The sequence below is a fragment of the Vulpes vulpes genome, chromosome 3 (assembly GCF_048418805.1).
Source record: "Vulpes vulpes isolate BD-2025 chromosome 3, VulVul3, whole genome shotgun sequence".
In the NCBI taxonomy this organism is placed as follows: Eukaryota; Metazoa; Chordata; class Mammalia; order Carnivora; family Canidae; genus Vulpes; species Vulpes vulpes.
The window spans coordinates 85,827,135-85,843,770 of NC_132782.1; the positions used below are offsets into that span (position 1 = coordinate 85,827,135).

Here is a 16,636-nt window from a genome sequence, read left to right on the forward strand (position 1 = left end):
GTTCAGAGACCAAGCAAGCACCCCAGAAATCTACATGAGGGTCCCTCTGAGTCTTGTCTGTGGCCGACTCCTGAGCTGGGTACATATGTACCCTGGGAGACAATAAGGAGCTGACAAGATACTCCACAGAACTGGGAAGACTGGTTAGAGTGGGGAGACCTCCCTTAACACCCTGGTGACAGCCCTCAAAGTCCTTAGAAGACAGTTACTGTGATACAAGGCAAGGGATCCTCTAGGCCTGTCCTAAAGGTGTCCATACCAGGATGGAGCTGAGCTGCCAATTAAATACTTACCAGGATGCAACTGCACACTCTTCAAAGTGATAGTTCTCACACTGAGCATATACTGGAATCACTTGGGAGGGAAGTGAAGACACAATGGGCCTGCAGTGGAGTGGCCAGGAGTACCTTCAACCCCCAGAATCCAAGCCTGGCCTAGAAGGCTGCACCAGATCAGGGTCAGGGAAGGCCAGCATGGCTCAGGTGTGCACATTTTAACCAGTGACAAACCAGCAGGCTTTAGAACACAGCTGGTATTATGCCATGATCCCAGAACATGAATTTTCCCATGAGGCCTAGAGTCATCTAGAAAAATGGGATATTTAATACTTTACTTACCACTGATAATTTGAAGTTGAGGTCTAGGGTCCCAAGGCAAAGTGGCCCTCCACACGAAGACATCGCTTTCATTTTCCCTCTGCTTCATACACTCAGCCTACAGCATGCTTTCCTTCCTGAGGACACAGCACATAGAGCCCAAGCCTAGAGCTCTGTGCTCCCTAATCCTCTCAGTCGCTTTTTGCATTAACTGGGTTATAAGAATACTAGTTTTTTTTCTGAGATTTCCTCAAGTGTGGTCATTCTTTTTTTTTTTAATTTAAAAAACAAAACAAAACACACTTCTTTAAAAGTATCTTCCTCCCGCAGCAACATCCATTCCAGGTAACATGTATTAACAAACTGGTAGATATAATCTTTCTGTGTTTTTCTATATACATAGCATACACACAAGAAAATACAGATAAAGGAATAAGGAGCATTTGCTTTGTGCGCCATCATGCCCACCCCCTACATCTTTCTTTCTTAACAAACAACATCACAATGTGGAAATCCTTGAGTCAACTAATATAGCAGCTCTCTTTCTCTACAAAAGCCATGAAGTACACCACTACACCACAGTATGAATGGCTTGAAATTGGTTCCTGTCCCTGTCCCACCCCCTATAAACACTGACTTTGTCCTGTTTATTTATTTATTTATTTATTTGCCACTGCCTCAAACAACGCTGGGACAGATTATTCCAATCCACATCCTTAAATTCCGGTGTCTCTCTGTCCCATGGAAGTGAGTCTATCAATGGGGATGTGTATTTTTAATTATACAGCTATTGCCCCAATTGCTTTTCAGAAATCGGTAATCAGTTATATGGGATTCAGGACAGAAACTTCCCCACATCGCTAATAGCAACAGGCATGGCAGTTCCCTTGGCTCTGAGGTTCCATGACTTTAACCTGCATGTCTCTGGCTAATGACTGGGATCACCTTCCTGTCTGCTGGCCTGTCTCTGCCCGTTTGTCTAGAGGCTCATCGTCCTCTCACCAATTCACAGGTACCCATTGTGTGTCAGGAGCGGTTGCCCTTCAGCTGCTCATGTTGGCAGCTACACCTTCCCAAGTCTGTTGTCTGCCAACTTTGTTGTGGTGTCTGTTGCTATGCAAAATATTTAATATTTATAGAATAATCAACCTTTCATGTAATAGCTACTCTTTATTTTACAACTCCTGAGTAGGAAACTACCTCAGGAAAGGAAGGCCTTTTTAGTTAGGAGGCCTCACTCAGCCCTGGGTAACACATAGAGCCTTCTGGAATTTTGCCAGTTATCACATTTATTTCTTATATTTTAGTTTTTATATACAGGGTGCTGTAGACGTCCAATATTTTCCCAGATGAGTAACTAACTGCCTGTAATTAATAGGGAAGCCATCTCTTCCCCACTGATATGAGTATCAGTTTTGCTATACATTAACTTGCTCTATATACTGTCTACTCTCCAGTCTGTTTCTCCATCAAAACCACAATGATCTTGGGCATTGGGGTGGCTCAGTCAGTTAAGTGTCTGCCTTCAGCTCAGGTTACGATCCCAAGATCCTGGGATCCAGTTCCACACTGGGGGGGTGGGGAGTGTCCCTGCTCAGCGGGGAGTCTGCTTCCTCTCCCTCTACCCCTGCTCATGCTTGCTCTCTCTCTTTCTCTCTCTCAAAATAAATAAATAAAATCCTAAAAAAAAAAAAAAAAAAAAAAAACCAAAACAAAAAACACCATACTGATCTCTACAGTGGCTTGCTGAGAATTCTGATACCTCGTAAAGCAAGCTTCCCTTTCTGCCCCAACAATTCTCTTCTTTTTCATACTGTACTGGCTCTTTTAGACATTTATTTTTTCCATGTGAAGCTAAAGATAATTTTATTCATCCTCCCTGCCACAAATGCTGTGAGGATTCTTACTGGGATTGTTTATGAAGTTTACGTACTAGTTCTAAATTAACTGACATTTTTGTGTTGTCTTCCCACAATAAAATAGAGTTTATCTTTCCATTTGTTCACATATTTTATGTCCTTCAGTAAAACTGCACAGCTTTCTTCACATAGTCCCATATCTTTCTCACATTATTTTTTCCCAAATAATTTATAAAACATTAAAATAAATAAATTTTGTGGCACTGGTGAAAATGGAATGGAGTTTTTTGCCCTCATTTCCAGGTATACTTTAGTATATCTATAAGCAAGCTACAATAAATTATCTTATTAATTTTGTTTTTTAAAGAAACTAGCATCTTGCTTTTTCTCAATATACAGAATCATGTCATTAGTAACAAAGGGTGACTGTTTAGGGTAGCTTACTGGCTAAGAGTGTGAGCCCCAGAGACTACAGCTCTGGTTTTGAATCCCAGCTCTGCCCTATCACCAAGATCTTCCAAGTGAAGAGCATGAGGCTGGAGCAGGTGAAGCCCCATGTTTGAGACTCTCACTCTTTCAATTCACGTACGTGGTCAAATGCCTGGAGACTTTCAGTTTAAGCCAAATTCCACAGCCCGTGTAAGGAAAATCCTTGGATTTTCACGAGAGCAAGATGATGGAACAGCATCTTCTTTTCATTTACCACCACCATGTGCCAAATGCTACCTGTAACTTTGATATAACATGATCAATCAGGGAGAGCTCCCCTTGACTTGGCAGACAGGGTGCTGCTGTCCAATTTATGAATCATTTAATAAAGCCAATTACATCTTGAAAAATACAATAATCTAAAGCATTAAAGCAAGCATATTTATTGCCATATAAAAATTGTTTTCCTTAAAGACTAATTTTTAAAATTAAAAAATGTTAGAAGGAGTTTCAAAAGACATAATCTGAAGATTTTACATGCACGCAAATTAATGAAATGCCCTAATGCACCAACTGAAAGACACACGCTAGAGGTATGACACAAGCCAATTAGTAACCCGACTTTCTAATCCCTACCAATGTGAACACACACAGTACAATTTAAGAAAAAAATCATGTAAAACGGCATCTAACACTAGTGTTTATTTATCATGCTCCTGTAATACTGGAGAGCCACACTCTGAGAGCCGGAGAACCTGTATTTCTCAGCAGAAAGTTACCTTAATTTTAAAAGCAGGAAAATAAAAAAAATAAAATAAAAATAAATAAATAAATAAAAGCAGGAAAATCCTAAAGAGGCTCTTTCATGAACAGGGGTCACCAGAGTACTCCTCAAGGCCATAGCCACACAGGCCTACAGCTACCTGAGCCATCACGAGGCCCATACCGCCCACTGGAACCTCTGTGCACTTAGCTCATCTCAGTGACCTGTGGCATCTCACTGGAGCCAAGGAAGGCTGACAAGGGACAGGAAGTCCCAGGCTCTCAGCCAGAATGGGAGAATAGTGGGGAATACAGTACACTGGCAGCTTCTCCTGTTTACACAGCCTTCACGGATGTCACATGTAAACTTCAGAGATGCAGGCTAAGACTAGGCATACGTCTCCTCTTAAATAAGCAAAAATAAAATTTAATTGGGGGTGCTTTACTAGATCAGTTTCCAAACACAGCCAACAGCTTCTAGTTGGATGTGTGGGCTATTCTATCTTCAATCAACATAGAAAGCCTGACTTCAAGTCAGCCAACAAATATTCTGAATTTCAACTTAAAAATATTCTGTACAGTCAAGAAAAAGCACAAAACTTAAAGCACAAATTTTGCCCCAAATGGGAATTTTACCTAAAATATGGCTACTTAAGGGGAGAGGGATAGAGGGAGGGAGGGATAGTTGCCAATAGTTTAAAGAATATCCTTTACCTTAAGATTTTGTGCCTGGATAATATCCAAACCATGTAATTTAATTTATCATTTTTATTGTCCTAAAATTCACAAAATTCTAAATCAAGTAGAACTTTAACCTATAGAAACTCACAGGAAAAGAACATATACTCTGACATCTTTGCCAACTTTTAAAATGCAGTAGTAGGAACATACTTGAGCTTAAATGCAATTTCTAGCTGCGTCTGAGACCTTCACGCTGCTACATCTGACATGACATTCTCTCTAAACGTCCCAGCCTCCAAGATCTAAAAATTCCTAAACCACCTTTCAGTAAATAATCTGCCATGTCTCACAAGAGTAACAGTACAAATTTGCTGGGTGTTTGCCTGTTATAAGACGTTAAAAAATGAAATACAAGACTTCTCCATTATAAAACAAATAGATATTTATATTTTGAAGTTTCGTGTAAGGGATTTTGCCTTGCGCTTGAAGAAACCCGTAATCTCTGAGGTCTTTTATAAAGCCCTTTATCAGAATGACTTGCTCACTCTGCACGACAAAGATGATCTAGATATATGGGAAAATGTTAATAATTTTCTTTCTTCCCTACCCTGAAATAACGTTGAGAATTTGATAGGGTACTTTTCCACGTCTGTTCTCACTTACACGAGCTTGAGCACACGCACGCACGCACGCACACGTACAGACACACACACCACTACAAATACAGACAGGTGTTTTCTTACTTTAAAAAATGGCGTCACACTATAAATATATTCCTGTGCAGCCTACCTTTTAAAAAATAGAATACTTCCAAAATAAATTTAAAAATAAAAAATGGAATACATCCTGTGAGTCAACACTCACAGGTGTTGCTTTTTGGGCCTTTGGACTGTTAAGAGTTAAATAATTTAATTAAAGTCAACTAACGAGAAGCTGGTCTCCCTGGAGATCTGAGAAATAATTTCAAACATATTTTAAACATAAATCAGAGCTCAGAAGGGAGGAGAATAAGCAGAAATCTACTTTTGGGTTCAGAGAATGCTCTCAGAAAGGATTCAAAGCCCTTTGTTGTTTTAATGACGAAAATTACATCAATGGTCTGAGCAAAACACAATGTGCTCTAAAGAGGTGCAGCTCTTCAAGTCGGACCGGAAGGGTTTCTGCACAAATGTGTTCCACACACAACCCCCGACCACCTACAGCCTGGCCCCGGGCAAGGCAGGGGAGGGGAAGCAGGCCCCTCGGAGTGTTGGCCAGGAACCACTGCTCTGACCCTCTAGAAAAAAATGACGCAAGCCTATCAGATCCTCTCTTCCTCACCCAGGAACCTAGCCATTAGAACCACAGCCTGAAGCTGACATAAAAGGGGCACAGAGAGACATCAGCAGGGAGACTGGAGCTGTCTGCTCTCAGCTCTGAGCAATGTCCAATTTTTTACATTCTCTGAAAATCTGGAAATGGCTTCTAGACCTCAGGCTGTATGAAGACATTCTGTTCACTGGTACTGGTTTAACCAAAGCCCAATTCCACCCTCATTTTGACACTGGGATGCACAGGACAGTTTCTACTTAAGACACTCTCCAAAGTACTTTGTGGAACCTCGACACCAATGGCGCCACCTCCTAGGGCACAAACTCTGTGGTGAACAGGGTGCCGAGGATGGACCTACCTGTGCAGGAAGTGAAGCTTGTGCATGGCTGCCAGGCCTGCTGCAATCTCACAGGCCATCCGCTGCAGCAGCATGGTCTGCGAATCCCCCCTCATGTGCTCTTGCTCATTGCGCAGGTAAGCTTTCAGGTCACCCTGTAAAAAGTAGTCCAGGTCAGCTTCCAGAGGGGATGAGGTAAACAAACTGGCATCTAAACAGGTGCCTTAGCTAATGTTAACTACTAAGGTTATTTGTTAGAAATCACTTGGATTTGACCTTAATAAAGAATCTAATTTGAAGAAGTTTCAAATTATAAAAAGTAACTCCAGAGACTTTAAAAGTATAGGAAACACTATTATCTTTTAGGATCACTCTAGCTAAACATTAGTTTATCTTCAAACAAACTAAATATTAGTTTATATGAACCCAAGTAAGACAAAACAGTCAAAATAAGATAACTTGTCAATGATACACAACATAAACGTGCAGAGGTATAGAAGTTTCCAGGTAACTGAGATGATACAGTGCCATCTGCACTGCCCTTAAGGCTAGGAGACACATGGTTGAAGAACATGCATCATGAAGGTTATCACCAAAGCACTTGTGAGCAACAGAGAGGGAGAGAATGAAAGAAAACTGGATGGGAGAGAAGGGAAAAAGCACTCTGAGTGCTGGCCAAGCATCTGCAACTTCCCTGGGCCCTGTGTTGCCAACACCACTCTGAGAAAGAACATTCCAGCCCCTCCAGAAAATTTCATAGACTTAATATACCTATTCAGAGGGCATCATGGGCAGTAAAACGAACAAATCCACACCTGGACCCCTGAAACACAGGCTGACATGCCGGGCTTTCCGGGCTCTCCTGCCAGACTTCCCTGTGCCACTCTGCTTTTCTTCTGGGACTTTAATTTAGGACTATATGTTTTGGCGGAATACACATCTGAGAAAATAGAATCTTCCACATTCTCCTTATCACATGAGTAAATATTTATCGATCTGAGTTAATTCCAAACTAAAGCTTTTTTCTAAATGGTTAATAAAGTTTAGAAAGCAAGCCAATACCTTTCAATTTGTGTTATACCTGAGTCAGAGAGACTCCTGAGGGAGGAAACAAACTAAGGAACAGAATGCATTTCTTACAACTGTTAGGGGAGACAGCAAACCTACCAAATTCTTCCCAGAGTAAAACCTTAAAACACAAATACTCTGTTACAAACATTTGCCTACATTTAATGCTAAGCACATTACAATGTAAATTCTAGGTCCATTCCAGGAATCTTTCATTCCCAGTTTCAAGGATTTTTATATGAACTATAATGCTGAGATTAATAATCACTACCACTAGCACTTTTGAGCAGTGTGCCAAGCACTGTGCTAGGAGCTCCTATACTTGTTGCCTCAAATAATCCTTGCAATTTGAAACATTTCCTGGATGTGGAAATGAGGCTCAGGGGGGAGGTGAAGAAATGTGTACACGGCCACAGACAATAAATGGAGGGTACACTCCTACTTTTCAATGTTACCAACCTGTCAAGAAGATCAATTTATTTTATAAGAATGAATATAAAATAACTTAATGTCAACCCCATGGGTTTGTCAGATTCTCCCAAACTTAATGGAACTTCGGGTGTGTGTATGTGTGAAATTTTCTGCCCTCAGGACTGGTATCTCTGAGGGGTTTTGTTTTTGTTTTTTTTTACTTTTTTTTTCTTCATTTAAAAGATTTTAGTTATTGCTTCGTGAGAGAGAGAGAGAGAGAGAGAGAGAGAGAGAGGCAGAAACATATTCAGAGGGAGAAGCAGGCCCTCTGTGAGGAGCCCAATGGCGGAACTCAATTTCAGGACCCTAGGAATACGCCCGAGCCAAAGGCAGCCGCTCAATCACTGAGCCACCCAGGCATCCCTGTTTCTCCAAGTTATTTCCTCCCAGACTTGATGCTGGAATTGCAAGCCGCTCCAGAGGAGAAACAGACCCTTACTCGACTTTTAACAATACATCCTCCAGGGAGCCTGGGTGGCTGTCGGTTAAGCATCTGCCTTCAGCTCAGGTCATGATCTCAGGGTCCTGGGATCGAGCCCCACATCAGGCTACCCTGCTTAGTGGGGAGCCTTCTTTCCCTCTTCCCCTCCCTCTGCTTGTGCTCTGTCAAATAAATAAATAAAAATCTTTTAAAAGTAAAAATAAAAAATAGAAATACTACATGGCTCTTCCCACCCCTACCCCACCCTCCTCCAGGCTAGCTTCTATCCAGTGGTGGAAGTTGTGGGAATGCAGAAGAAGGAATACAGATGATTCTCATGATAATTAAATTAACCCAGACAAGCACCAGCAAAAAGCTCCAGGCCTACAGGCTAATGGGATTTTTATAAGGTGGCCCATGCGGAAACTAAATATGAAAATAGATAGCTTAAGTTTATTTACATTACCAATGAAATGACAACCTAAATCCATTTGTCTAACCTCTCTCATGCAATATCCATCTAAGGAAAAAATTACCCTCACACAAAAGTAGTATTATGCTGCGCTGTGTCTGGCCAATTCTCAAAACAAACAGTAGGTGCTGGCAAACAGTGAACACTTCACAAGTGACTTTGGCCATGGAGGCAGAATGGCAGAATGGGTGTAGTTATTTTTCAAGGTTATCTAAAGTACATTTTACCCTTGAACAATGTGGGGAGGTTAGGGGCACTGACCCCCAAGTGGTCAGAAATCCACATATAACTTTAGACACTGCAAAAACTTAACAGGTAACAGCCTGTTATTGACCAGAAGTCTTACTGATAACACGAAGTTACTTAACAGGTATTTTGTATGTCACATATATACTAGAGTCTTATAATAAACTAAGCCAGAAAAATGAAACTGTTTAAAAAAAATCATAAGGAAGAGAAAAAACACTTATGGCACCTAAGTGGACCTGCGTAGTTCAAACCCATGTTGTTCAAGAAGCAACTGTATACTCATTACCATACACTGTGTTAAGAGGTCTCCACAATATTTCTTACTGTCTCCACAATAATTCACTCTCCAAATTTCACCAGAATGTAAAATATAACAAGCAGAAGGGGATTTTTGCTTTAGAATGTTAATGCTTCTAATGTTTCTGGCTTGGCAAAACTAAAAGCCTCTCCCCATCCCCCATGACAGATAAAGTTAGCAGTTAGCACACCCAGGTGTCACACCTCTAACCTGGGAGGAGCTAACATCAATGACTAAGGAGGAACCTGTTCAGTTTCTCCAGGAAGGGACTTGTGGTTTGTGCAGGACCCAGAGTTAGTTCTATGGTCTAGAAAGACCCTCAGGGACGCATGGGTGGCTCAGTGGTTAAGCGTCTGCCTTTGGCTCAGGTCATGATCCTGGGGTCCTGGGATCAAGTCCTGTGTCTGGCTCCCTATGGGGGAGCCTGCTTCTCCCTCTGCCTGTGTCTCTGCCTCTCTGTGTCTCTCATGAATAAATAAATAAAATCTTAGAAAGAAAGACCCTCAGAGCTCTCCTGGTACCACCATTTAAATCTTTTTCTAAGATTTTATTTATTTGAGAGAGAGAGAAAGAGTATGAGCAGGAAGGGCAGAGGGAGGCAAAGAAAGAATTTCAAGCAGACTCCACACTGAGCGCAGAGTCCCATGTGGAGCTCGGGGGCTTGATCTCATGACCTGAGATCATGACCCGAGCCGAAATCAAGTCAGACGCCTAACTGACTGACCCACCCAGGTGCCACACCGTTAAAAAAAAAAACGGTACCACCGTTAAAAAAAAAAAAAAATCAGCATAAAAGCTTTAATTACAGTAAAAATGTTTATATTAAATACTAAAAAATTGATTCATTTTATCCAAAACAGACAAAACTATATTGATATATCTGGTTTATTTTATTTATGTTTCAGTGGTACTTAATGAGCATACCAGGATTATTACTTTGGTCCCTTACTTAAAGGAAAAACCATGAAGAATGGCAATGTATTCTGAATTAAAATATACTTTAAGTCTTAAAAATTTCTCAGATCCTCCCTAAAACCACCAAAAAAAAAAAAAAAAAAAAAAAACTTTAAAAAAATGTATGACACTAGGTGGCAGCAAAGTGCTGCACCAAGAACCCGGACTGGCCTCAGGCAGGAGTCACCCACAGCCCCCCACAGGGACCCTTACAAATATCCTCCTGAATTCCAAGCCAAACTGCCATGAGGGCGCTATCCAACTTTCTGAAGGGCCATGAGAACAATAAATTAATCTCCTCATAACATAAAAACTCAACTCAGTTATTGAAGAATTCAATAACTGGAAAATCACAGTCATTTGTATGTTTAATAGGAGGACTTGGTGGGAAAATTTATGGTTACTAAACAAAAATTTCAGTGAAAGGATGCAGCCACATCCTCAGGCCCTGCCAATGAACGAAAACGTCCACATCTAGCTGGACACCCTGAGCACCACCACTCTGGTCACCCCCCACCCACCCCAGGCCGCTTCCTCAGCACCCAAACCCCATCTGCCAACGTCCACATCCTCACACATCATCTTCTGCTGTTAGGGATTATTCACCCCTGTGCCCAAACACCCCTCAGGTCAATCCAACCAACCACCAAACAAGCCTCCCTCTGCCACCACACGCCTCTCACACTACCATCCCATTTCCCTCTTCTTTTCACAGACAACTCAAAAGCCTGCTCTGTTCTGCTGGTTCACCTCCTGTGCTTCCACTCTCTCAAGGCTACTCCCCCCTACCCCACCCCCACTCCCACCACGTCTCCCACCACATCTACCCAGCATAGCCAAGGTGGAGCCACCCTTCCCTCTCTACCTGTTTTCTGGTCTCCTCCTATCTCACTGGCACGCCTTTCCCAGGCCCCAGGGCTGGATCCTCCTCCTCTTTACTGATCTCTAAGTACTGGCACAGTCCAGAGCTCCATCCTGTCACTCATCACTGCAGACGCTCATTCCCATAGCTTTAAAAATCATCCTTAACACATTTTACAGGCTCAAAGCCCTCTGTCCCGAGTCCCAGACTCATCCTCCCAACCGGTAACTTGATGTCTTCTCCTAGATGCCCTGAGAGGCACCTCTCATCTAATAGGCCTGATGCAAAACTCAGACAACTTGCTCCATCTCAGAAAATGGCATCACCAGTGGATCAGATGAAAACCAAAGACCTCATTCTTGGATTCGCTGTCTCTAGACTCCCACATCCAACCCCTCACCAAGTCCTTATCTATTTTCACCAAGAGCCAGGGCCTCAGTGCCCAGGGCAACAGCCAGACATGAGAAGGGAGAGGCCACCACCAGCAGGGCCCAGGGATACCTTCTCAACCCAGGTGCCCATGCCCTCACTGTCAAGTCTGATTGTGGTGCATTGTCCTGTGGTACTAGCATTCCCTCTGCTGTCCCTAGATTAGGGACACTGTCCACATGTTCCACTGCAGCCCCATGTCCTCTCTTCTACATGAGCTCTGTAGGGACATGGACATGTCATTCATCTTCGTATGCCCAGCACCTAGAAGGTTCCCCGGTACATGAGCTTACTTAAGTACTTAAGTAATAATAACTCTCTCTCTCTCTCTCTCTCTCTGTCTCTCATAAATAAATAAATTTAAAAGTCTTAAAAAAAATAAATCAGGCTCTTCACTGGTGGAAAAACCACCTGGTTTAAAAACACACAGAGGAAAAAATAAAAAAATAAAATAAAAATAAAAATAAAAACACACAGAGGGATCCCTGGGTGGTGCAGCGGTTTGGCACCTGCCTTTGGCCCAGGGCGCGATCCTGGAGACCCGGGATCGAATCCCACGTCAGGCTCCCAGTGCATGGAGCCTGCTTCTCCCTCTGCCTATGCCTCTGCCTCTCTCTCTCTCTCTCTCTCTCTGTGACTATCATAAATAAATTAAAAAAAAACACACACACAGAATAAAATTAAGCCATCAATTAAAATCCCCATTTTGCCACTGGTAATTATGCAACCTCAGGCAAGCTGATTAACCAGACAAAGAAGAAGAGAAAGCATAGTGCTGAAGCCTGGCAGACCTGGGTTTGACTCTTCAATGAGTACCTTCATCTCTCTCAGCCTCAATTTTCCAATCTGTAAAATGAGACCACTGCCACCCATCTCACAGGGCTCTTAGGACCCACAAAGGGAATAATGGACATTCCCCATGCCTAGCACAAGGCCTGGCACAGACAAGCTAGAGCCTTCCTTTCCTTAGGCCTCTTGGTGAGCCCACGATTCTAAGTGTCACTGACTCCTGATGAGAGACCGAATAAAGAAAACCCCATAGAGGAATATACTGAGAATATACTGAGAATCCCAAATGGACTTCTTTCCTATTCTCATGTAGCCACTGCTAATTCCTCTCAGAAACTTACTCCCTGCTTTATCAGCTGACTACCATAAAGGAAATGTGCACCTGACGTCAAGAATACTCCCTTACCAAGAAAATACCATCTCTTGCTTTGGGGTCAATTGATGACTCTTCAGAAAGATTAAGACGGAGCAACATGTCTGTCACTCAGCCTGCAGTCTGGGCTCCCGAGTGGTCTATCTCTGCTTTTCACCCTTCCACCTGATCTTTTCCAGCAGACATCAACCTGCTCCTAGTACCACAGCACTCTGCATCCCCCATCGCCCTCTGCACCCCTGCAGGGCACTGCAGACTTCTCTGCCTGGCTCGGGACGTTCCTGCTAACACAGGTCTATCCAACCACTCCTGCACATTCCAAGCAAACACCTTCTCCAGAGCGAAGCCTTCTCCAATGATCCTAGTTAGAACTGCTGTATTTTCTTTTTTTTTTTTTTTTTTTAAAGTAAGCTCTATGCCCAATGTGGGGCTTGAACTCACGACCCTGAGATCAGGAGTCACAAACTCTACTGACTGAGCCACCAGGTGCACAGAACTGCTTATACCTCTATACACTTTATTTTTTTTTTTTTACCTCTATACACTTTATTCAAACTTTACTAAATCATTAATTACGATCAACTAATATATAATGAACTAGAAATAAGTAAAAATAACTACCATGTCATAAGCACCTACTATGTACTCCAAAATTTACATTTATCATTTATTAATCGACGGTGTTGTCTACCAGGTAGGTGGTATTATGCCCATTTGACAGATATCTAAACAAGGCTTAAAGAGGTGAGGTAGCTTTCCAAAGTGACACATAAGTGGCAGAATAAACATCCGAAGACAGGCCAGCCTGGCGTTACAAGCAGGAAACGCAGGGATCTGGGTGATTTGCCTGTGTTCCTGAGGGCACTGTGTAGGAGAGGGATGACTCACCTCAATACTCCCTGGGGTGCTATGCACAGCCCTTTGTACTTAATAGGTATCTGGTACACTTTTGTTGAATGAGTGATCCTTACCCCCAAAACAATCTCCTTGCCTGGATATTCATGTAAGGGCACTATGTACCTCCTATGGCAACGAGTTAGAGACAACACCCTGCAGTAATCGCTCCTTCCATGAACATTGCATCAACAGCATTATAAATTGCTGGCTGCAGTCCAGCTACTGAACTCGCTCAGGAGAGTTTTCATTTTCTTTCATAAAAATTCTAAGATAAAGTGCTTTTCAACAACAGACTGGTAATTCCATCTCAAAAGAATTATTTAAGTGCAAAAATATTCTCTCCTTTCTATTTAAAAGATGTTATCATTGAGTATGATCACTGCCCAATGACGACTGAAAGGGCCAATGTTCATTCAATAGCTCTTGACCTACTAAGGACATGTGAAGATAGTGGCTCCTTTCACTGTGGCTGCAGCTGCTTATTACCGAGCCTGAGCTATTACCCTCTGTCCTCTGGACCCTTGCCAGTAGGCGGTTTTGCCTTGGATGACGCCCCTCTGCTCAGGATGGCCTATTTCTGGGAGGGTTGTGGGGCGTCCAGGCTGGGAGCAGGGCTCTCTGTTGAAGTGAGGCTTTGGTGTGTTAGGGGATGTCCCTGCAGGTGGGTACCCTCTTGGGTTCAGTGAGATGACACTACCTGAGCCTTCCTGCCATGTAGCCACTGTATAAACTGAGCCCAGACAACTGGATTTTACAGTTGGTGACCCTGCTAAGCCCCTAGTGTGAGCCACTGCTGGGCCTGCTCCCTCTGAAGTTACTAGGGCCCAGTGGTGATAAGCACGAAACTGTCCAATGACATAAACGTGACTCCTCGCTGCTGGACAAGGCAGAGAGCTCCCTGGGTTAATAGCCTCTACTTGGATGGGAAACCAGCCACTCCAAGCACTGACCACCAGATTTCCCAAGGGCATAGTAGCATCCTGCTGGTACAGATAACACCTGATACAGCACCTTAACTAAAAGCAGGTAATCATTGACTTGTGTGTGTGTGGTAGAAAATGTTTAACATAACGTTACTATCTTAACTATTTCTACATGTTCAGTCAGGGGCACTAAGCACCTTCACTCTGTTGTGCAGCCATCCCCACCATTCGTCTCCAGAACTCTTCATCTCCTCAAAAAACAGAGACTCTGTCCCCGTTACACACTCACTCCTCATCCCTCTCAGCCCAGTCCGTGGCTCTCACCACCCCACTCTGTCTCTGAGTCTGACTACTTCAGATGCCTCATGGGTGGAATCATGCAGTATTTGTCTTTTTCTGGTTTGGCTTAGCTCACTGAGCATACTGCCTTCGAAGTTAATCCATGTTCAAGAAGGTGCCAGAAATTCCTCCTTTTCAAGGCTCAGTAATATTTCTTTGTATGGATAGACTCTATTTTGTATATTTATTTATTCATCCACTGATGGAACACTTGAGTTGCTTCTACCTCTGGGCTCTTTTGAACTATTCTGCTATGAACATGGAAGTGCAAATACCTCTGAGGTGCTTTCAGCTGCTATGAACATGGAAGTGCAAATACCTCTGAGGTGCTTTCAGTGATTTTGGATATATGTACTTAGAAATGAAATTGCTGGGTCATATGGTAATTCTATTTTAATTTTTTGAGAAATAATTGTTTTTAATGTTTTACTGTTGATGAGTGTACCACTGGGCAGTGCACTTAAATTAAAAATAGCTATTAGCTCTGCACTACTGATGAAAGCTGCTGGTGGGGTTGAGGGCTCTTTCCATGCGTCTAGTCTTTAGGAGTGAACACTTCTGCCATTATGACTTAAGAGGTTCACATAAAATATGTTTCAAAAACATATTGGTTAATTCTGGAGGGCTGTACACATAATCTTCACCCTAAAATATGAAAGCCAGTCTTTAGGCAAATTAATATCCTCTGAATACTCAGTCTAATAAGTACTTGGAGAATATGCATTTAAATGTGAGATCTAAAAGTAGTGGGGAAAAATTTTTATAAAAAAGAATGTTACCAGGGCAGCTGGGTGGCTCAGTTGTTAACCATCTGCCTTCAGCTCAGGTCATCATCCCAAGGTCCTGGGATCAAGCCCCACATCAGGCTCCCTGCTCAGTGAGGAGTCTGTTTGTCCCTCTTTCTCTGCTCCTCCCCCTGCTCTCTCTCTCTCAAATAAGTAAATAAAATCTTTTTAAAAAGGTAACAAAAACATGTATTTATTATATTTATATAAAAACAATGTATAATAACAAAGATAAAAAGAATACTCAGGGGACACCTGGGTGACTCAGCAGTTGGGTGTCTGCCTTTGGCTCAGGGTGTGATCCTGTGGTCCCATTGTAATGTTATAGTTTCTTTATAAAGTAGGTTAAATTCCTACTCCTGAAAAGAATATGCGGCTTTGTGAAAAAATAAATTAAAATAGTACTAAAACTAAATCCATTGACTCAACATCCAGAAGAAAACATTAAGTTGAGCACCCAGAGGCTTTTCCCATTCGAGGAACAACAACAACAATGTCTAATAAAACTTCCAGAATGGACACACAAGGTGAAGAATAGGAAACGCCAATGTGTATGAGATGGTTTTACAAACCACCGTGATTAACGCAGAAATGTGGCATTTCAAGTAGATACGCTTCCTGCCAACTTCTGTTGTGTTCACTCATGGAGACGGTTGTGATTGTCATTTATAAGAAACATCAAGAGCTTAGGGACCCAGAAAAGCCACCATAAAGTGTTGCAAAAAACTACAACTCTGACAGCAGACTTGTCTCATCACATACATATGCATCTTTACATTTTCTTCTCAAGTGGTGGCAGCACAGGAATCACCTATCACACTGGTTACCCACAGGCCAACTAAAAGCAGTTCTCATATTGTAATAACCAAGGATCATAAATATTACAACTTAGAATACTGAGATAATCAAAACAAAATTTACATGCAAGAAAATGATCAGAAACATCACCAAGAACTCCTTCCTCTTAGTTCTCATGCCTCCATTCAATAATTTATCAGGATGAATAACAATTATCACATGTCTGCTCTACAGAGGAGCTCCAGAGGGCAATGACCACACCTTCCCTCTATGTCCACTGAGTGCAGCCTGCTGTCTCTCCACAGCAGCTGTTCAACAAATAAGCACCCTTGATGAGACAAGAAAATGTGGGGATGGCCCAGGAAAGTAGGTTTAATTCCAGTTTTCCTTACATGGAGAGAGAGCGAGCTCTCTGAAGTCCCAGGTTCCTTGGAGGAGGGTTAAAATATTAATTTTAGACTTAGTCAAATTATATATGCATGTTATAATTCCCAGTGTAATCATAAAAGAAACTAAGAACAGTCTCAAAACTC

The 16,636-nt window shown here is 42.3% G+C and overlaps 1 protein-coding gene across 1 annotated transcript in view; it reads right to left on the reverse strand.

Moving 5' to 3' along the window:
* The window catches only part of LMTK2 (lemur tyrosine kinase 2), an 80,267-nt gene that overhangs the window by 21,827 nt on the left and 41,804 nt on the right, over window positions 1–16,636 (reverse strand). Inside the window, exon 7 of the mRNA XM_025986245.2 lies at window positions 5,997–6,130. Coding sequence (XP_025842030.1) covers window positions 5,997–6,130 — 134 coding nt within the window. The remainder of the gene's footprint in view (window positions 1–5,996; window positions 6,131–16,636) is intronic.